The following is a 22,635-nucleotide window of genomic DNA, read 5'->3' on the forward strand; positions in this document are numbered from 1 at the left end:
TTGGGGGGGTGGGGATAAAGCAACTTAACGGCGGTGGGGTGAAAAAGGAGTTGAGACCAATTGATTTTACTGTTCATAACATACTTATTCTGATCATAAACTGATCATTTTTAATCTTTCCTGGGTTTGTTATCAAGAACCATCTTTGCCTTTTGGAGAACGTTCTTAGATTACAGTAGATTCTCCTGGCATATAAATAAAAATTTAAACACTTTTGAAATAAACGATAGGAATGATATTGACCATGCAATTGTTCACCTCTAAGGTCAATAATGAATGGCAGTATAACATTCGTGTCGCCAGAAATCTTGCGTGCTTGCCTACGTGCGACGATGGTGCTGGTCACATTGTCAGCAATGACAATGGCTGCAGATGTAATTTACCGCCAAGTAGCGGTCTTGCATCTTGCTGTGGGGTCCATAACATCAATAATAATAATAATAATAATAATAATAATAATAATAATAATAATAATAATAATAATAAAATAATACTAATGTTCTGGGCTGTCATCCAAATGTGCGGACCGTGCTAGAAATGGGTCCTAGCCGGGTAATGACTACAATTGCAGTCCGGCCGCGGGTTCCATACTGCCAAGGCACCCAAGACGACACCACGCCGGATCTCCTCAAGGATTTGAACCATATTAAAAATGCTTAGAGGAAAAGATGGCAAAGATTTAGGGAACCAACTGACCAGGTAAAGTACCTGGAACTATCCTAGGAAGTACAAAATCAATTGTTGGAAAGAAAGATTGAAAAATGGGAGGAACTTTGCCGTAATATATCAGAAATTGAGTCAGATCACGAATTTTGGTGGATTCTCTCAGAAAACGAGTTAGATTGCAAATTTTGGCAGATTATATATAAAACATTAAGCATTCAATTATAAATTTCATGATAATACTGTAGCAAAGCACGGGTACCTTGCTAGTATGTGCATATAACTTATTCAAAATATGATCGCTCTTGGGAGAGGCGGTACTAGTGTTTGTTTATCACAGTTTGTAAATGATAGTGGGGCGAGCAGTGGGCATGTCAATGACCAAGTACAGTCATCAGATTAGTCTTGAATTACAGACATAATAAGATAGATTTTTAGAGAAGAATTTGTGTTAAAAATGCGAAAACATTAGAGCAAATTTGGAATAGAATGTGCATTGATTGTTCAGGGCCTAACTAACTGAGCAGTCACAGATTTATCGCTCTACTCTGTCTGATGACCAAAAGAGAGCACTGCCATTTGAATGTTTATTTTCCACAAATTGTCACTGCATTTGCTTTTTTCTTTGATTGTGCTTAAGGTTACAGCATTTATTAATGTTTAAGTATTCAAGCCTAAAGAGTGCGAGTATTTTATTATTCACGATGACTAGACCTTGGATTTTTAGGTGCTAAAAATGTTATTTTATGTGCCCAAAAGAGGCTCTAAAATATGAAAATTTATGTTCTAAAATATATTTTAGGTGGCTTCAATTTTACATATTTTAATAAGCATTTATCAATGAAAATACCATCTTTATTTCCCTAAATTGGCAATAACTCTTTAGGGGGAAATATAAAACATATTTCAGTCAACTCTTTGCTGCAAATGTCATAGAATATAATTTTACCATTCAGTGTGAAATGAGGAAACTCCTATAACCACTGTTTAATTAAAGATGACTTGGAAGCCTAAACTATCAGCATAATGCGTATAAGAAATAGATGGACAAAAGAGTCCACCCTTTCAATACAATATATCAAGTTAAATAATATTACATCAGTCTTCGGAATAGTTTCAGCCACTTAGTGGCCATCTTCAGCCAAGTAATAATCATGTCTCAGATAAAAAGAATTCTTTCTTTTATAATCTCTTTAAATTCCCCTCTCAGCAGGAGTCTTTTTTTCCCTCCTTTCCCTTCCTCTCCCTTCTTTATCCCCTCCCCTCCTCTCCCTGTCTACTCGTTTGTTTACGTTGCCTGCTTCCTCAAGCAAGTCAGTACTTGTTCTACATCAGACATTGGATATACTATTTCATGATAGAGGTGAGTCTCATAAATAATTTTCCTCCTTTTTAATTTCTTTTCTGTATGTTTATTCATTCCTAATTCTGGCTATCATTTCTAGATTTACTTCTTTGCCTGAGGTCCTAAGTCAACTTAAAGACATCGTATTATGACAAGATCATAATTATAAGAAATAAATGTTAATGTTATAATTATTCCTGCAACATTGTCTTTGTCTATATACATATGTTTTAGTTATCACATAATCTGTTTAATTTTTATTTGGCTGAAGTTGGCCACTAAGTGGCTGAAACTAGACCCAAGACTGATGTAATATTATTTACTTGATATAGTGTATTGAAAAGGTAGGAGCTATTTATTTCTTATACATAATTGCACTTCAAAACAGAACGAAAATGAAATTTATAGCTTATAAGCGTAATGCGTACACTGAACAAACAGACTAACTGGCATGTTCTCATAGAATGAGAGTTTTGTTGCCAGCAAGTCAATGGACACTGTCTCCCTCCTTGTGACACACAGATTCTCTTTAGGGGAAATAGCGAAGAAAGCGACAATGAATAACATGTTAAGTCTATTTCTTTAAAGTGAAATTTATATTAGCTTATGCAATTTTACAGGTATCTAGCTCCTATCTTTTGTGAATTCTCGTGTGACATTACAAGACGACGGTTTCTGTATAATTATTGCTAGGGAGCATATTATTGCCTTTGATTTTTTATTAAAATTGTGTTATACATATTTTGATTATTTTGTACTATTTTAGGCCTAAATAAATTTTGTAACTTAAGTAACGTAATTATGTTTGACTTTTCATTTCCATTTTTAATTTAGATTCTCATAATTTTTCCTCCCCGATTTTGAGGTAGAAAAGAAGTAAAAAGAGGCGGTAAAATTATGCGAGTATATATGGTAATTGAAGCTTGTTGGTATGAAATGTTGAGCATATCACTGAGGTATGCCAACTTTGTTACCCAGTTATTATTCTGCATTCAGCAAGCCAAAGGATATATTTTGTTATTCAAAACTATTTCACCTTCAGTTCTTAGTTCTAGTAATCTTGATCATAACCTTCTATGGCTCAACCTTTGTATTTTGTTGAATAGATGTTGGTAAGTAGTAATTTCACCCTACAAAATGTTCTCCGTTGTGTAACGGTTGGTGTTATTAGCTGCCATCGTCGGAAGCCTAGATTTGGTTCCCTGTACCATTCGAGATTTAAGATCAGCAGGAGAGTTGGTGTGTGGTTAAAAATGGTGCATATAGCTCACCTCAATTGGAGGTGTGCCTGAAAAAGCTGCACCAAACCTCGACAAGTACAATACAAGTTTACTTACCATAAAAGCTGCAACAAACTTCTAAAAATGAGTAGAATGAGCTCACATTGGTACACACATGGATACACAGTGATTTCAAAAGATTGTCTCATATGTAATTTCTCCCAGAATGCGTTGAACAAGCCACTAATAACAATACTTGAACATCATATAATTTTTTGAATGCAGTCTTTGATACCTAAACTTGTAATTTAAACCAGTCTCTTTATTATTTTATGATTCCACTCCCATCAAAGGAATACAAGTGAAGAATTAAACCATCATTAAATAAAACTGAGACTTACCAATGCACTGCTTCCGGTCATGGTTTGGTTCAAATCCTTCATAACAGTCACAACGATAACTGCCTTGAAGGTTGACACAGTTACCATTCTTGCAGATGCCAGGGTTAATGGCACATTCATTAATATCACGGCAATCATCTTTCATGCCAATCTGCTGATAGCCTTCTGGACATATGCATATGAATGTGCCAATCAAGTTCTTACACATGAATTTGCAGTTATTTGCTGGTGTAATGCACTCATCAACATCTGCAATATGCAGTATACAGCATTCATAATTCTGTCTCACAAATATATTTACATTAACATTTTATGTAACAAACTTACTAGAAAGAAAAAAATAGTAATCACATATTAAAGCATAATGTTTGTGACAGCAATTTACAATACAAATATTAAAATTACCATTCAGTATGAGTTAATGTCTCTTGCCTTTAGGTTATATACCAGAAAATGTAGATTTATTTGGAGTAAAGCTAAACAGAAAATACTGGTAGAAGAATAGTTTCATAGTAATAATAATGACTAGGCCTACTTAGTACAATTCACAGTGGAAACAACATACCAACAGGATGAACTGTGGCTATACTCTATACCTAAACACATTATCACTTATGCCCCAAGAGATCAAATATATCTGAGAAGAGCAAGAGAGAGTAACAGGCCACTAGATCTAATTACATGAGAGAGTGAACTAAGATGCCAACAACATCAACAAGAACAATGATGCTGCAAAGTAATCCAAAATGTGAAAATTTGAGAATGCTTAATACATACTTTAAGAAAAATACTCCTTTTATGGTGAAAATTTGTTCTGAATCTCTTTTTTCTTAACATGCTGGAATATCAAATGATTTTATTTTTAAGTACCTTAAAATGCAATTAGGCATAGCTGGAATTGAACTAAAATTTTAAAGACAAAAGGATGAGAGTAGGATCAATTTTTATTTTGGCAATTTACCACCTTACAGTGGCCAATCAAACTTGTGAACTAAAATGCAATTAGGCATAGCTGGAATTGAAATCAAATTTTAGACAAAAGGATGAGAGTAGGATCAATTTTTATTTTGACAATTTACCACCTTACAGTGGCCAATCAAACTTGTGAACTAAAATGCAATTAGGCATAGCTGGAATTGAACTCAAATTTTAGACAAAAGGATGAGAGTAGGATCAATTTTTATTTTGACAATTTACCACCTTACAGTGGCCAGTCAAACAAATGAATTAAATACTGTATTAATTGTCTAAATCATGGTTAATCTATTCATGTACAAAACAGAATGGCTGAAGTTTCACTTTATGTACAAGTTGAGCTATTCTGTAAAAGCTAGGTCAATGTTATCAACTAGTTTGATCAGTGGACTCTATAGAAAATGGACTACATAACTTACTTATACATATAATTTGTCAAGGGTAGACCACTTCTGCTATACAGAACACAGTGTAGCTTTCTTGACTTGCAGTTTATGAAGTGATACTTTGTCAAACATATTTCAGTGACAGAGAAGAACGAATTATGAACAAGTGTCTCAGTTTGAGAAGGCTAGAACAGGTGACATTAGTGGTCTGTGTAAGAGTAGATTATATTTGCCCATAAGTTTCTACAGTACAATATGTAATGATATGTAGTGATATAAGGGACCAACCAGGAATTATAGTTAGGGGAATTTTCAATTTGTAATTGTTGAGGGCAATATGATTGCTCGACAGTACATTGAGAGTGTATGGAATACAATGGTTGTCCTGTCTGATGGCAAACATTGCAATGGAATGCTTTAGTAGGACAACTCCTGTGCTCATATTGTGTGTATTTCCAGCAAAACTCTCTATAATATCACAACTTTATAATGGTCTATCAGATCCCCAGATCTAAGCCTGTACTGAACATGTATGGGATATGATGGGTAGATGACTGAAAACTCTCTTCAGCTGCCCCAATCTGCAGTACAAATCACCCTTGAAGTGCAGCAAGTAGAGCCACAATTCTACACAAGGTGATCCAAAACCTTACTGACTCTATGCTGTGAAGAATTCAGCACTATATTGCACCTAGTGAGGATCTTATCCCTTACTGACTTTTGCCCAAACATAAGCAGAGACAAATTGGTTATTATCACTGTTCTGCATGCTCAGTTGTAGCTTTTTAGTCCCCTTCCCAGTGTTGCAATTTCCACTTTGAGCTGTGTGTTATAATGCCATATAACATCCAGAACATGATCCTCATTTTTGAAGGTATTTTATGCACAATCATAAATTTGTTGCAGCTGCAGATTTGTAATGACACTTGAACCTTACTACATCCATTGAAACCTGAAGAATAGAATGGTTCTTTTATTTTCTCAATAGTAACACATTATAGCCAGACTAAGAGTTGCCAGGATTTCAAAAGGACTATAACAGACAGTCAGAATCAAAGGAGCAACACATTCAAAACTAAAAGATTGAATTGTTTAAACTATTCATATTCTTTTAGGACTGAATCACATGGACATCTATGGAGGGAATTGAACACAACTATTGTTAGCAATGCAAATGAGTTTTGCCTATTTTCCTTGACTATCCAGTACAAGTATGAAATAAAGAACTATATAAAAAAAAAAAATACAGGACATGAAGAAAGAACTGTCACCATAAGTACTACTTCATACTTTAATGACTAGAAGGTGTACTTTGCTCAGTTAAAAAACACAACTTTATAGAAGCGACTGGGTAATCCTATGTATTTCTGCAATCTTCCTTGATGTCATATAACTTTTATGAGTATGACATCACAGTCTGGTCACAAGAGCATATTTTAAAATTGCACATTCAGGTAGGTTTATTTGCACACTCCTTCCTCAATGATAATATCTCCTTATCTTCCGACTGTGTCAAAAGAGACAGAGATAGGATTGTTTTATATATGTTAGAAGTCTTTGTCATCATCATCATCATCATTTCCCCTTTTGGGCACTTCTCCATCTTCCTCTTTCCTTCCACCATTCCTCTTCCTCAATCTTGTCCCAGTCTAAATTTCGTCTTCTTATGCTGCTTTTCACTGATTTAATCAACCTTGTTCTAGGTCTTACTCTTGCTCTCTTGCCCTCACACTTTGCCTCCAGCATCTGTTTTGGAATTCTATTCTTCTCTATCCTCTTTACATGTCCAAACCATCTTAGTTTATTTTCAATTTTCTCATTTAGCTTTCCTATCCCAACTTCCTTCCTAATATCTTCATTTCTCACTCTGTCTTTCCTATCATACCGAGCTCGATAGCTGCAGTCGCTTAAGTGCGGCCAGTATCCAGTATTTGGGAGATAGTAGGTTCAAACCCCACTGTCGGCAGCCCTGAAAATGGTTTTCCATGGTTTCCCATTTTCACACGAGGCAAATGCCGGGGCTGTACCTTAATTAAGGCCACGGCCGCTTCCTTCCCACTCCTAGCTCTTCCCTGTCCCATTGTCGCCATAAGACCTATCTGTGTCGGTGCGACGTAAAGCAACTAGCATACTTCTTAGGAATTTCATCTCACTGGCTTGAATTATACTCTCTTTCCTGCTAGTCAAAGTCCAAGTCTCAGCTGTCTATGTCAGTATGGGTATATCGTACATTATGTACATTATCTCTTTACCTTGCCTTGGTACTTCTGTGCTCCAAACAAGTTTTCTTATATTTTGGTAGAATGTATTGCCCTGCTGTGGCCTCCTGCTAATCTCCATGTCCACCCTAGCATTTTGCATTAATTCACTTCTTAGGTGTTAAAAGCTGTCCACAATTTCCAGACTCTGACTTCCAATTTTCGCAGTGCCCTTTCCTTGTCTTTCCCCTTTTGACATCACCACATAGTCTTGCTTTTATCTGTATTGATTTTCATGCCATACTCTTCAATTTTTTTTTTCAGTACATCTAGTTGTTGTTGCACTTCTTTCTTGTTCTTTCTCCAGATCACATCTGCTAATAGCAGTATTTTCTATCTGATCTTATTGGTCCAATGTACCTTTCAAGATACTTTCAGGATACACCTTTATACCCATCATTTTATGGTTCTGTCCTTCTCTGGCTGTCAAAGCTTATATGTCATAATAGGAAAAAAATCATTATTTTGGCCAGTATTGCCTTCATATTCTTTACAAAACTTGGGTCTTTCCAAATTTTAGTTCACTTCCTCTAGCTATCTTTCACTTAATTTCTTCCGTGTAGTTTCCTTCATTGTTTGTAAATGAACTTAAATATACAAAGTTAACCATTCTCTTAATATGAGGTGAGTTGTTGTTTGTTCAATCAACTTTCATAACTTTTCCGGGCTGTATTCATTGTTAGGCTATGTTCCCTGCTGACTGCCACTGGCTTCCTAATGATCCTTTCTAGTCTGGAGGCAATCATCCTGGTAACACATCTGAGGTTGTTAATGTTAATCCTTTATCCTCCAGATAACATACCTTCTTCTCCTGACATTTACTTCCTCAGAATTTATTCCTCTCATTTCCTTTACCTTAATGGATTAGTAGATTTCTATAAAATTCCACAGTGATTTTAACACCTCTTTGGTTTTTTGAAAACAAATACATATTTCTTAATCTTTCAGAAGTGACTAGTAGTCTACCCTGAATCTTGAACTAGTATTAAGAAAAAATTTGATGTACTTGAAAAAGAGTTAGTAAGTAAGTAAACTCGTTTCCTCATCCCGAGGTGGCGCAGCTCTTTTCAGGCACACCCCCATTGGAGGTGAGCTGCATGTACCATTTCAACCACATACCAGCCCTCCTGCCATTCTTAAATTTCTGGCAGAACCGGGAATCGAACCCGGACCCCCGAGGACGGCAGCTAATAGCACTAACCGTTACGCTACAGAGACGGACACTTGAAAAAGAAAAGTACATCATCATCCATAAATAATATTCTCTGCTGCTGTTGTTGTGACAGGACTCAAAAATATTTTTGGTGCCTATCCATACAGAAAAGTTCTGCATGACAACAGATATCACCAGGTTCAAAGAATGGTTGCTGAAGCTATGAATAAACATAAACATATCTTCTTATCTCCAAGTATATAAAGAAGTGCATAGACTGGCAACTGATGGAGGAGCATAGATATTGCAGACTTCAAAAGTATAAAAACGAGGGCCAAGTAAGCATTGATTCCACTTTTCACTTTGGATCTCACAATGGAACAGCAACTGACTCCTGGGATAGAAACTCTTTATATCTAGTGTCTCTTACCAATATTGCAGTTAAGCATTTCTGTGTAAAGTGGTTTTATAGCATGTGGATATGAATTATATCTGTTTAATGAGAACATTGGTGCTTTGAGATACAGTGGATGTATATATTTCATGGAGTTCTTAGTATGTTCAAGGTCCAATAGGCCTGATGTTAGATAGATAGATTTATTTATTTATTTATGATCAACAGGTTATTTGCCCAATATTACAAATGATTCAATAAAACCGAGAGTTTCCATGCTTGTATTCATATCTGCACATCTGTGTCCACCGAATGAGTTGGTTACGTGGTTCAGGTCATGTGAGCTTGTATTCTAGAGATGAGAGGTTTGAATCTCATCATCGACAATCCTAAAGATGGTTTTTCATTTTCACATCAGGGAAATTGCATTAATTAAGGCCATGGCTGCTACCTTTTAAGTCCTAGCCCTTTCTCATCTTGCACGGACCCTCTTTGTGTTAGTGCGACTAGCAACAAAAATAATTTGTGTCCTATGACTAACGAATGATTGACAAATGATGATTTTGAGTTTTGCTTTAGGACTCTGATGTGCTGGTATATAATACAAATCAGGACACAAAGTATTACTATCCTAGGATTGAGTTGCCTTTCCAATGTGGTAAAAAATATTGTAATGAAATAATTTATGTACCAATGAAAAAAGGAGTAGTGAAGCATGTATAATCTGTATAACTTTAACACATTCACTCCCGTATCCGACCATGGCCATATTAGGTTTCATGTGTGTAAAATACCATATCCGACCTTGGTCAGATTTGAATTCTCCCCAAATTTGTACATTTAAAAGTATGTTAGATGACGCAGTATATCAGTTTGCCGGTAGATAATGGGCAGATTAATATTTTTACTACCGCTTACGGGTAATTTCCCGCGTTGTGGGCTTTGTGATCTAAGTAAACATGTGCTAGTCTGGAGTTCTCTTATCTGCGCAGTTGAAAATCAAGTGGCACTGAGTAATGTAACGAGTGGATATGTCAAGTAAAGAATTTATATCTCTTGAGCAAGTGACCAAATTATTGCAAGCTGAAGATTAGGGTGATGATCTCATTCTGAAACTAGATTCTAGTGATAGTGAAAATGAGGAGGCAGAGACTTTTTTATTTTGCGCTGACAATGACATACCAACGATAAGTATGATTTCAACAATGCATCTGCTGAGACGGTTGAAACACAGTCTAAATTTGGCAGGAAGAAACTAAAACCGGTAACCGTAGCAGAATATAACGAAAACATGCATGGGGTGGACACAGCGGATCAGATGTTTTTCTACCTGCTAATTTGCACATTATTCAACTGCTTCCGATGTATCAGAAATCAATCCCATAGAAGAAAATAACGTATCTAACATTCATGTAGACCATCTGTTGAAACTATCTCCAAGATCGGTTACAGGCTTCAGGTGATTTAGCTCCCTCACCAGCCGTTTCTATTATCTCACGGGATTCAATCTCTTCCTCTACTACCTGCCCTTCCGATCATGCCCCTCCCAAGAAAGCTCCGGCAAAAGCCCCCCCCCCCATTTCGTTCGGACGGAAAAAGAAAGGAACATATATTGTTGAAATCCCCCCCCCCCCCCCCAAGAAAAGTGACAGTACTCCTACACAGAGATGTAGTGTGCCTGAAGAACGGAAAAGTGAGTGAAACTCGGTGGTACTGTGTGAAGTGTTGTGTTCCTGTGCATGGTGGACAGTGTGTTACCATATATCACACACTTAAATCGTACTAGATCATCTTGTGAAGGTATGTAGAAATGTTCATAATTTTAGGGTCTATAGTATAGGAGTAATACCAAGTTAAAGCTGTGTGTTAAAAGTTACCTGGTGAGTCAGCGGGGCATCTGAAAATCACTGGGCTGTGATACACAGTGCCCACGGACTGAGCTGAGAGCGAATGTGTTAACATTTAATCTGTCTCATTTGGACCAAACATATCTACTGTACAACCTTGACAGCACTACTATGAAGCATACTTGGTGAGGAGATGAGTGATGTAATTAGCCATTGTTTTTCTCACTGAGCTAAACAATACTACTGTTACCCCATTACTCTAGCAGTAATAACTTTCACAGCACCCACAGGAGCTGACTGTGTTCTTAATGCTATTAGCACTACCTGTGACTACTAGCCTGTGACAATCATCAAATATAAAAATATTGTGTTAATCAAGAGATGGATAATAATACAATTTATTATATTCCATTGGCATGATCTGATGATTATAATTGCAGATTTTTTTCTGAAGATGTACTCATAGATTATCATTTTTACTTAATTCACTATTATTTTTAATGAAAATTAAATTACACTTCTGAATTTAAAATAACTCAAGCTGTTTTGATAATGTTGCAATCCACATGCTTAGCTAAAAACCATTCTTGACAGAGGTAGTTCAAACTCTTAAGAATGCAAGAAATCCTAGCAACAGTTATCAGCATACTGACTAACTTGAAAGGTACAAGGTTAAATTAACCTAAGATGGGTAATTTTAAAGAGGGTAATTTAACATTAAAGACAGTAATGAACAGCATCATTTCTTGTTAATTTTTATAATTATACTTGTATAACTACACAGAAGGTAAACTAATAACATCCCAAAGATGAAGAAACGTTTTATTAAAGAACCAAACAGAAGCTGTTATGTATAAGAGAATAAAAAGGATAAAATACACATGGTAAAACCCAGTCCAATTTGTAGGTAATCGCTTCTGAGTAAACAATTAAAGATATTGCAGCCAACATTTCTGGCAATAAACCACCTATGAAAATAAAGGCATTTTAATATTATTCAAAATTCAAGAAATTCTGGCAACAATCATCTGGATATTGACTAGAATGAAAGTTACAAGTGTAAAATAAGTAGCCTAAGAAGGGTAACTTTTATGGAGGTTTGTCTGCTTGCTGCCTGCATGGGTTTAGTGATTAGATTTTCTGATCCATATGGCATTTGTTTACTTAATTAGCCACTGTAAGTTGATTTTTATATCTGCCTTTCATGAGACTCCATCATTTAGTCATTGTGGATGGACAGAACCTCCAATTCTTACCTTGGCAATGTCTTCCATCAGGAGCCAGAGCATAGCCATATGGGCAGATACAACGGAATGATCCCGGAACATTGTGACATCGGAATGCACATTGGTTTCCCATTTCCAAGCACTCATTGACATCCTCACAAACCTGCATGGAAATGTATTGTATTACTGCCATAGTAGCAAAGAAATGGAGCACAGCAATGTTTCATCAGTATTTCCTTCTCTTTTTTTTTTTTAAGTTTCATATCTTGATATCATTTTGATTATTTGATTTATGAGACAACCAACCTGCATAGGTCCAGGAGCAAATCCATCACTGCAAGCGCAGTCAAAACCTCCTTCAATATTGGTACAAGTGCCATTACCGCAAATATTACTGGCAGATAAACATTCATTGTCATCTGAAACATGTAGAGAAAGAACTATGCAGATCCTTCCACTAATGAAATGTGGACAGTAACCTCCATTGTAGAGGGTCTGTCTCATACATTTAATAATGAATAATTAAATCTGATTTATATGTATACAAAGCATTACAAACCAATACATTTTCTTCCTGACTCATCAAGTATATACCCAGAGGGACAATCACATCGAAATGAACCATCTGTGTTGATACAGTCACCTCCATCACAAGCATTTGGCATAAATAGACACTCGTTCAGATCAACACCATTATCTTGCCTTCCAATTCCTTGAGGACACATTCTATTAAATTCCTCTGAAAATAAGAGTTAATGAATTAAATGTAGCATTCATTTACAGAAGTTAAATCAGAAACAATCTTCCCTATTATATACAGCATTTAATATTCTCCACAGAAAAATTGTCAAATATGAAAAAATTGCACAACTGTAGCAAACTGAAAAGAAATGAAAGAGAAGCATATATTTCTATACAGAAGGATGAATAAAGAAAGGAACAGGGAAATGGTAATTCTGTTTAAAGGGCATAAGTAGATGTGCAACAGCTATTGAGGTATTTCATTGATCAGTATACCAAGCAAAGTGTCCACTGGCATTTTGGAAGGAAGGATGCAATCAGTGGTTGAGAGCAAGTTGGATGAAAACCAGTGCAGTTTCAGACCACAGAGGGACCGTCAGGATCAGATTTTCAGTATGCGCCATATAACTGAAAAATGCTACGAGAGGAATAGACAGTTATGTTTATGTTTCGTACATCTAGAGAAAGCATATAACAGAGTACCGAGGTAAAAGATGTTAGAGGTACTGGAGGAATATGGGATTAAGGGTAGATTATTAAAAGCAATCAAAGGCATTTATGTTGACAATTGGGCTGCAGTGAGAATTGATGGAAGAATGAGTTTATTATTAAGGGTACTTACAGGGGTTACACAAGGCTATAATCTTTCACCTTTGTTGTTCATAGTTTACATGGATCATCTGCTGAAATGTATAAAGTAGCATGGAATTGAGTTAGGTGGAAATGAAGTAAGCATCTTGGTCTATGCTGACAACTTGGTGTTAATGGCAGATTGGCTGAAAGGCTGCAGTCTAGTATCTTGGAACTTGAAAATAGGTGCAAATTAGTGTGATATGAAAATTAGCCTTTCCAAGACTAAAATGATGTCATTAGGTAAGAAATCTAAGAGAATTGAATGTCAGGTTGGGAATACAAAGCTGGAATAGGTAGATAGTTTCAAGTATTTAGTATGTGTATTCTCGCAGGATGGTAGTATAGTAAAGTGAGATTGAATCAAGGTGCAGCAAAGCTAATGCAGTTGCGATCAACAGTATTCTGCAAGAAAGAAGTTGTTTCCCAGACAAAACTATCTTTATACCAGGTCCATAATGTGGTTTTCTACATCTTAGAATAATCTCTCAACTAAAACATGTTACTGAATTTGCAATTATCGTTAGTTATGAGAGCACTTAAGTAAAATACTTACTTTACTTCTTGTGAACTAGGTCAGCTCTCCAGTTTTTCATGGTTAAGTAGGTAAGAATTAAGGAAACAAAGAGAGAGAGAGAATGAATGAAGGAATATTAAGTCATCCTGAATGTCGGAGAAAATACCATGAAAAACTACAGAAGTGTCCAAGTATGTTTGAAGTTGTTTGTCGTAACGTGCCAAGCCAAGATGTTCGAAATCTGAACATAGATATCTAGGTTCAAAAATACACTACTTTCTTTTTGACCCCTAAAAGCAAGTCTCTGGAGAGCCTAGAAAGTAAACAGTTGTTATTAAAAGACAAATAATTTTCCTGTTCTGTTCAATAGTTTCATTTTGCTTTTCCATAGTTCTTTTATGCTGCTCTCTTAAACAAAACTCAATTTGTATTTTTTTTTCAGAACTGAAGCATTTTTTCTTTTTCGATTTGTGTTTTTTATCTGCTTTATAGATGCGTTTTCCAAAAGGTTCCTTTCTTTTGGAAAATAAAAGGCAGGGCCGACAATACATTCTATTTAATTGTTTACAGCCATATAGCCACGGTATAGAGTCATAAATGCACTCATTGAAATGCTAACTGACTGCTAGGGGCTTTACGTCGCACCGACACAGATAGGTCTTATGGCGACGATGGGATGGGAAAGGCCTAGGAGTTGGAAGGAATCGGCCGTGGCCTTAATTAAGGTACAGCCCCAGCATTTGCCTGGTGTGAAAATGGGAAACCACGGAAAACCATCTTCAGGGCTGCCGATAGTGGGATTCGAACCTACTATCTCCCGGGTGCAAGCTCACAGCCGCGCGCCTCTACGCGCACGGCTTGAAATGCTAAGTAAATGTCCTTGTTTTTGTTTTCAGACAAAGAGTTAGCTTTGGTGGATCATTTTCAACAATATCTAATTTCTCATGAAATGGTAACAAAAAGAAAGGAGCCTTAAGTAGTTTTCAGTTGAACACTTCCAACTACTTTCTATAATCCCTGTACCCCAGTCCATACTTACACCACTTTTACCCACTGTCACCAAGTCTTCTGTGCTGGGTTCAGTGGGATGTGAGTTTCCAACTTACATACAACTACGCTAGTTTGCAGCATACTGGAAGACTCAAATATTTCACCTCTACTGCAAGATAAAATATACTTCACTGATATACATAATACTATACACTAATTGAATACACTACTGACTTTGAGAATGCACCTAATGAAAATCTAAACAGCAATACGGAAGATAATTTTACTGTGCATTTGGACAACTTTGCCTGTAACTTCAGAATCAAATCCATGGGGCTTGGGAGTTTGTACATCCTACCACCCGATGGCCGACCTTGCAGTGGGGCTTGGGAGGTTGACCAGCTGACGTCCGACCTTGAAATGGGGGTTGCGAGCTTGTGCGGTAGCCAGCATGCGAATTTACTAGAGAAAGTTAAGCGAAATTATACTATCACACAGAAATTCTAAGTCAACAAATTCATGAAGTATTTAAATTTTGAATGGAAGCGGTGCTTCCAACACATCCATGGACACTACACACCTGGTTTACACTCATGTGTTTTCAGACCAACTTTGCTTTACGGGAGTGAAAGCTGGGTGGACTCAGGATATCTTATTCATAAGTAAGAAGTAAAAGACATGAGAGTAGCAAGAATGGTGCATACAGGTGGGAACAATGGCAGGAGGATGCTTGGAATAAGGATATAAAGGCTAAGTTAGGAATGAGATAGATTGATGAAACTATACGCATTAACCGGATTCAGTGGTGGGGTCATGTGAGGTGATTGGAGGAGGATAGGTTATGTAGGAGAATAATGGAATCTGACATGGATGGTAAAGAAGTAGAGGATATCTGCAATGAAATATACTTGAATCATACAACACCACACTGTTTGATGCCTTAAATAGTATTTATCTTCAACCCTTTTTTCTTTATAATACAGAACAGCCAACATTGACATCATCATAGTTAAAAAGTAAAATAAATTTACAATGTGAAAGGAAGCATGGACAGAGAAAGACCAAGATGACGATGGTTAGACTCAGTTTCTAATGAATTAAAGGTAAGAGGTATACAACTAAATGAGGCTGCAGAGCTAGTTACAAATAGAGGATCACGGCAGCATTTAGTAAATTCACAGAGGCTTGCAGACTAATCGATGAAAGAGATAACAATCTATGATGAAGATATATGTATGTATGTTCTCTTTTGTTAGAAATCACCAAGAACAAATCATGCTGCTTTCTTTTGGATCTTTTCCATTTCATGTATCAAGTAATCCTGGGGTGGGTTCCATAATTTGGAACTATACTCCAAATGGGGTCATATCAGAGAGTTATATGCTCTCTCTCCTATACATCCTTACAACAACCCCCAAATACTTTCATAACTATGTGAAGATATCTGTAACCTTTATTTATGACCTTGTTAATGTGATTACCCCAATGAAGATCTTTCCTGATATTAACACCTTAGAACTACTAGTGATCCCCATGAGGTACTATCACCTCATCAACACAGTATTTAAAACTGAGAAGACTTATCTTCTTGGTAAAACTTGTCTGTCTATCTCACAACAATGTCAAGGTCTTTTTAAAGTCGTACAGTGCAGCTGTGAGGTTGCACCTGGGAGGTAGTGGCTTTGAACCCCACTAACGGCAGTCCTGAATGTGGTTTTTGCGTTGATTCCCATTTTCACACCAAGCAAATGGTGTACCTTATTTAAGACCACGGTCACTTCCTTCCCACTTCTAGGCCTTTCCTATCCCATAGTCGCCATAAGACCTATCTGTGTCAGTGCGACTTAAAGCCTGTTAGCAACAATTAAAATAGGAAATTATTTATTGTCCACCTATTCAATACTATCGACCTTTAGGTGGTTACAATTTCATACAATTATATCTTTTTATGGGACATGTTTTGCTCACTTAATGAGCATCCTCAGCCTTAACTTAATCATTAAGTGAGCGAAACATGTCCCATAAAGAGATATAATTGTATGAAACTGCAACCACCTAAAGGTGGATAGTATTGAATAGGTGAACAATAAATCATTTCCTATTATAATTGTTGCTAATAAGACTATTCAATACGGATTAACCATGAGGATAATGACCTATAATTAAAGCCAATTGTGAAAAACAAGAAAATGTTTTTGAAGTCGCTCACAGTCCTATAATATTTTTTATTCTATAAAGTATAACATCATCTGCAAAAAGCCTTAACTGTGATTAGAGTCCTTTACTCATATAATTTATATATACATATATATTTTTAAAAAATATTAAGGTCCAATAATACTGCCTTGCAGGAACCCCCTCTTAAAAACATTACAGGATCAGATAAGACTTCACCTACTCTTATTCTTTGAGTTCTATTTTCTAGTAAGGAACAGAATATTAAAAAAGTACAGATGTTCGATTACAAGGTAATGCTGACATAACAACATGAGCATTTAACAGCACATTTCTTCTTGCAAACTGAAAAAGGCCATATTATGATTATATCAGTCTGTTAGAACTGCAGCAGAAAAAATTGGTAGTGGTATCTGCAGAGAGAAAATTGAATTTTATGACACGCTCACATCTACACTAGCAAATATTTAAAAGGACATAATCACTTTTATGGGTGAAAGGAAAGCTATCATGGATAAAGGGAATGGTAAATCAGAACAACAATGGTGAGAGATTTATTGACCTTCGCAGTTATTTCAAACTGGTGACAAGGGGATCACTTTTTCCACATAACAACTGCCAAGATCTCATGGATATCACTTAATCTTTGAACACAGAACCAAACAGATCACTTGACAATTAACAGAAATTGAAGATAGTTGTTACTAGATGTGTGAGGAATAAATGGGGAGTGACCATCACCTCATAATAGAAAATATCTGTCTGGAGATTATGGCCTTGAAACAGCAAGTAATCGTACGATGAAAACATTTTTGATAGAGCAAAACTGGAGAAAATAGACATAAACAATAAATTTAAGTTCGTTTGAGGATCTTGCAGAACAATCTCTAAAAAGATCAACCACTGTACAAAGGGCACGAGGAAAGTTTTGCAATGTGAGTAAACGCTTTTTCAAAATAATTTCCACCACACTCAATACACTTCTCCATACATCGAAACCAGTCACTGAACCAACTCTGACACTTTTCTTCGGTTACGTTTTCACACTCGTGATCCCATGCTCCCAGAAGCTCCTCGTCGGATGGAAAATGCCGCCCTATCAGGTTCATCTTCACTTCTGGGAAAAGTGCGAAGTCACATGGGGCAAGATCAGGACTGTATGGAGGGTGATCTGGCACAAAAATCCATTGTTACATTAGCACGATGTGCTGGAGTATTGTCGTGATGCAAGAGCCAAGTGTTGAGCCGTGACCTTGGACGGAGCTGCTTGAGAGCCTGGATGACCTGAGGCAGACAAGTATCACTGTACCACTTCACAGTAACTGTCCTTTGTGTTTCTAGCAAAACCCAAGTCAGGATGCCCCATTTAGTGAAGAATACTGCTATCATCCTTTTCTTTACTGACCTTGACTTTCGCACAGTCACAGGAGTACCCTCATCTTCAAACAGCCACACCTTGTTCCGGGATTTTGTTGGGACATCGTAATAATAAAGCCAAGTTTTGTCACCTGTAACAATGTTATTGACGTTACACGAAGTCCCATTTTCAAACTGTTTTTTCATTTCTCGGCACCATTTCACTCAATGTGCCCTTTGTACCTCTGAAAGTGAATAGGGCACCCAGAGGGAACAAACCTTTCTAACATGGAGATGGTCGTGTAGAATTGAATGAATACCTGCTGATATGTCAACCGCCTCTCTTGCTGCTACATTTTCCTCACAGCTTCAATGTTTTCCTCAGTCACTGATTCAGACGGTCGCCCAGAACGAGGATCATCTTCAACCCCAAAATTTCCCCTCTGGAACTCTTTGTACCAGTGGAAAATTGTTGTCCGATGTGGACAGTCTTTCCCCAGCACAGGAGTCATTTTCTCCAGGCACTGGTCAACAGTTAATTCACACGCAAAATTGTGGCGGATAATTGCACAATATTCACCTTTAGATCACACTGACATCTTAACCTGCTTTCAATCCCACTGCTTAGTAACAACTGGTGTGAAGGTCGTGCCTTGCTGTCTTCTAGACCGGTTTTCACCCCTCTTTTCATCCCTGACCATAACAGGGGTGTCCAGCCAACCATTTTTGCGTACTGCAAAACTTTCCTAGTGCCCTTTATGTAGAAGAACACACTCTTAATACATGTGAAGAGATGGTAGGTCAGAGAACCTGGGAGGAAAGACTGGGTATTGGACAAGACTTGAGAGTTCATCCAAAAGCAAAGACAGCATATGGCATCACTGCACAACAGTAGAATAATAAACCAAAAAGGTGCAGCTATGACAAAATATAGATTGGCTAGCAGTGAAGTCAAGAAGAAGGTTCACAAGGACAAACAAGTATCTACAGGCCAACTCATAAGGCAAGCTGAAGAAAGAGTAAAGGTTGGCAACACTAAAGAAATATTGTCCTTACTATTAAGCTCTCATGGTAGAACTTTTTGGGAGCCAGATCAGTGAAAGATGCTGGTGATATGACTTGGACATCAGAAGTATAGCAACTTGAATAATGGAGGGAACATTTCATTGAGGTTCTCAGTAGCTGCAGGAAAGAAGAAATATTATGTACCTATTAACACTTTAAAGATGAGCGACGTATGCCATACTTCGATGGTAATGTTTCATGGAGGACGAGCGACATTCGGCGTTGAGTTCTAGTGCTTATATATTCGTTTCAACGTATTACAAACATTAGCAGGGTGCTGGAACACATTCTGCAGTGCTTGTAGTCCATTAAAATATACCAGGTAGCAGCAGATCATCGGAACCTAATTCTATTATGATACTAAGTTGGTGCTACCAAGGCACTTTCATAACCGCATGGTCTTGCGTGCCCGACGACTAAAGGCAATTTCCACAATTAATGTAACTTTTTCATTTCTCAGAGATTAGTATGTACATTGTGTTTCATAAATGTATCACGGTGTGTGTGACTATGCAACTTTTCATGTTTTTAATATGAATTGTGAAAATTTGAATCATAAATTGAAAGTAGAAAAAAATGGTTTTTTAATTTATTTATAAAAGTTAGTGGTTTTGCTCCAATTTTGAAAATCAAGGTATGCATGCATAGCTCAAACATTGCTGAATCCAAAATAGGTTTGTGACTATAAGTAAGGTTATCAGTTATTTTTGTATAAAAATTAAAAACGCACTAAAATGCTCAGTCCACAGTTTAAGATCTAACTTCACCTGCTCAGTCTTCAATGTGTTAAAAAGAAGATAACATTACAGAAGATATGAATATTTCTTCAGAACCACCAACATGACGAGAGATCAGTCTGGAAATAAAAGTAATGAAAAGTAGCAAAGCAGTAGCTGTTGATAATGTTAGACTGGAGAGGCAGATATCCAGATTTAATGGCAGAGATCATGAAGCAATTGGACTTCTTATTTAAGAAGCAGTGTGACTTCCTGTATGCTTTAAGGGCAGGTTCATGTGCTTTCTACTTTCAATACCTTAGATGTGATGCTATCAATCCCTGGAATTCTGTGGCTGGCTAAGTTCACCCCAAGACCAAGATTTCTTGTCAACCAGTCCTTAAAAGGATCAGTGAGAACTTTGATATAGTGTGACAGTGGTCCCGCAACCTTGATAAGGGCTACTGAAGAGTAGTTGAAACAGCCCATCACTTGTCAAATCTTATATTGATGAACAGTATCAAGGTTTGGCACAATAAATCAAATCTATAGTACCTATTAGGGTTATTTATAGATATACTCTCTGTGTAATAGAACTTAAAATTATATTTTAATCTGGAATTAAACATAGCTACCATACTTTGAAGCACTATTTGTAATAGACTGAAAATACTTATGTCAATAGATCTTAAAAAAGAAATGCTAGATTTGTCATATATTAGCTACCATAAAGAATATCTCATAGAAACATTGATAAACACTCGTTATTATTCATTTGTTGCAATCTTTTAAATTAAAAACAAGTATACCGGTATATGTTAAATTTTGCTTGAAATTTAATCATTCTCTTATTCTTGGGAGCATTGTTCCTGTTCCCCACTCTAAACTGCCACTATATTTATACTTGAGGATATTCCTATTTTCCTTCCTATCTTTAATTGAGGTGTTGACATGGAAAAGCATGTAAAGTACAAAACAACAAAACTAGCTTTTTTCACGAAACGTTAGTAAGAACCAATGCTTGTGATATGGTAAAGCCAGTGAATCACTAGCAGAATTAGTTTCAGCAGCCCCTCAAAAAAGGCGTTAGTATTTAGTACGACGGCTTTGGCACAGAGACAGCATTTAAGTCCACGTTACATCTACTTTGTTGTTCTGTCACATGACAACAGGTTGGTCGAGTGTAACCTCACATTTCATTGCTGTTACACTTGCAACAGATGTAGTGATTAGACTAAGTGGGCAGAATGTCAACCAACACGATTCCTTTCAAACCAGTAAGTAGGTGCATTTTAGTGTTGTCTATCATACATATCTCTTCACAATTTGCTCACCAACAAAGCCTCAGTACTGTGTGTTATCTTTCATCAGGTCAGCTACAAGTGTCACTAAAAATGTCACGACATCACAAAGCTAACAGGTGTCAACTGCACTGTGAATCTTGGAAACAAACACTGGAAAATCAGGGGAATTTTCTTTTTGTGTTAATAAACCTTGTGAAAATTAAGAGGAGATGGCCATACGGTGACGATCACAAACCACAACCATCTAGGGGGTATTACCAAAAGAGGACATTTGTTGGACACCATTGTTGACATTGGACCTCCTCCACCTCTTGAGATCTATTAGTGGTGACAATCACCAACCACAACCATCTAGAAGGCATTACCAAAAGAGGACATTCGTTGGACACCATTGTTGACATGGGACCTCCTCCACCTCTGGAGACCAGATTATCTATTAGTGAACCTAAAAAGAAAGATTCATTGGCCATGTTTGATTTTTTGGATCCCAAATATCATGCGTTTTACAGAGAATGTTGCTCCTGAACTTAGCAAGCGTACTTGCAAATTATTTGTACTATTTTTTTTCATTCCAATTTGTATTGTTCACACGATACACATGCCCAAGTCATATTACATGTGTTCTACATTTTGACATGTACTTTGTATAAATTGCTACCAATTTATACCAATGAACATCATTTGTAACAGACCCACAAATGTTCTTTGCTTATCCTCTAAAATTTTGTTTTTGTGACTTTTGTGCTTTTCCATGTCAACGCCTCAATTATTTAATTTGTTCACATGTTTGTTTCATTCCATTACTTAAGCTAAAATACAGAATATGTTATACACAATGGAGGAATGGGAAGCAATGGCGATGATGATGATGATGATTGTTGTTTTAAGGGGCCTGACATTTTGGTCCTGGTCCCTCCAAATGGGAAGAGAAAGATGGATAAGATCATTCATGATCAATTTACCAAAATTTGGTTATAATGAACAAAACTTAAAATAAAGCACTACAACACAGTAGTGAAACCAGAATGCCTGTATGCCAGCGAATGTCTAGCACTGAACTACAAGCTTGATAAATTAGAAATATTAGAAAGAAGAATTATAAGGAAAATATTAGGTCCTGTTGCAGAGTTTTGGAAATTAAGAAGTAACAATGAAATTTACCAGAACATAGCAAACATATCAGAAACAATAAGAAAAAAGAGATTGCTATTTCTTGGACACATTTATAGAATGGATGACAATAGACTAACTAAACGAATCTTCAAGTACCTTA

General features: G+C 36.7%; 1 protein-coding gene across 1 annotated transcript in view; it reads right to left on the reverse strand.

Annotated features, from left to right (window-relative positions):
• The window catches only part of LOC136858261 (fibrillin-2), a 529,944-nt gene that overhangs the window by 47,076 nt on the left and 460,233 nt on the right, over positions 1-22,635 (reverse strand). The window contains exons 41-44 of the mRNA XM_067137663.2: positions 12,428-12,607; positions 12,175-12,287; positions 11,899-12,031; positions 3,630-3,878 (exon numbers count right to left, since the gene is read on the reverse strand). Coding sequence (XP_066993764.2) covers positions 3,630-3,878; positions 11,899-12,031; positions 12,175-12,287; positions 12,428-12,607 — 675 coding nt within the window. The remainder of the gene's footprint in view (positions 1-3,629; positions 3,879-11,898; positions 12,032-12,174; positions 12,288-12,427; positions 12,608-22,635) is intronic.

Source organism: Anabrus simplex, chromosome 1 (genome assembly GCF_040414725.1).
Source record: "Anabrus simplex isolate iqAnaSimp1 chromosome 1, ASM4041472v1, whole genome shotgun sequence".
In the NCBI taxonomy this organism is placed as follows: domain Eukaryota; kingdom Metazoa; phylum Arthropoda; class Insecta; order Orthoptera; family Tettigoniidae; genus Anabrus; species Anabrus simplex.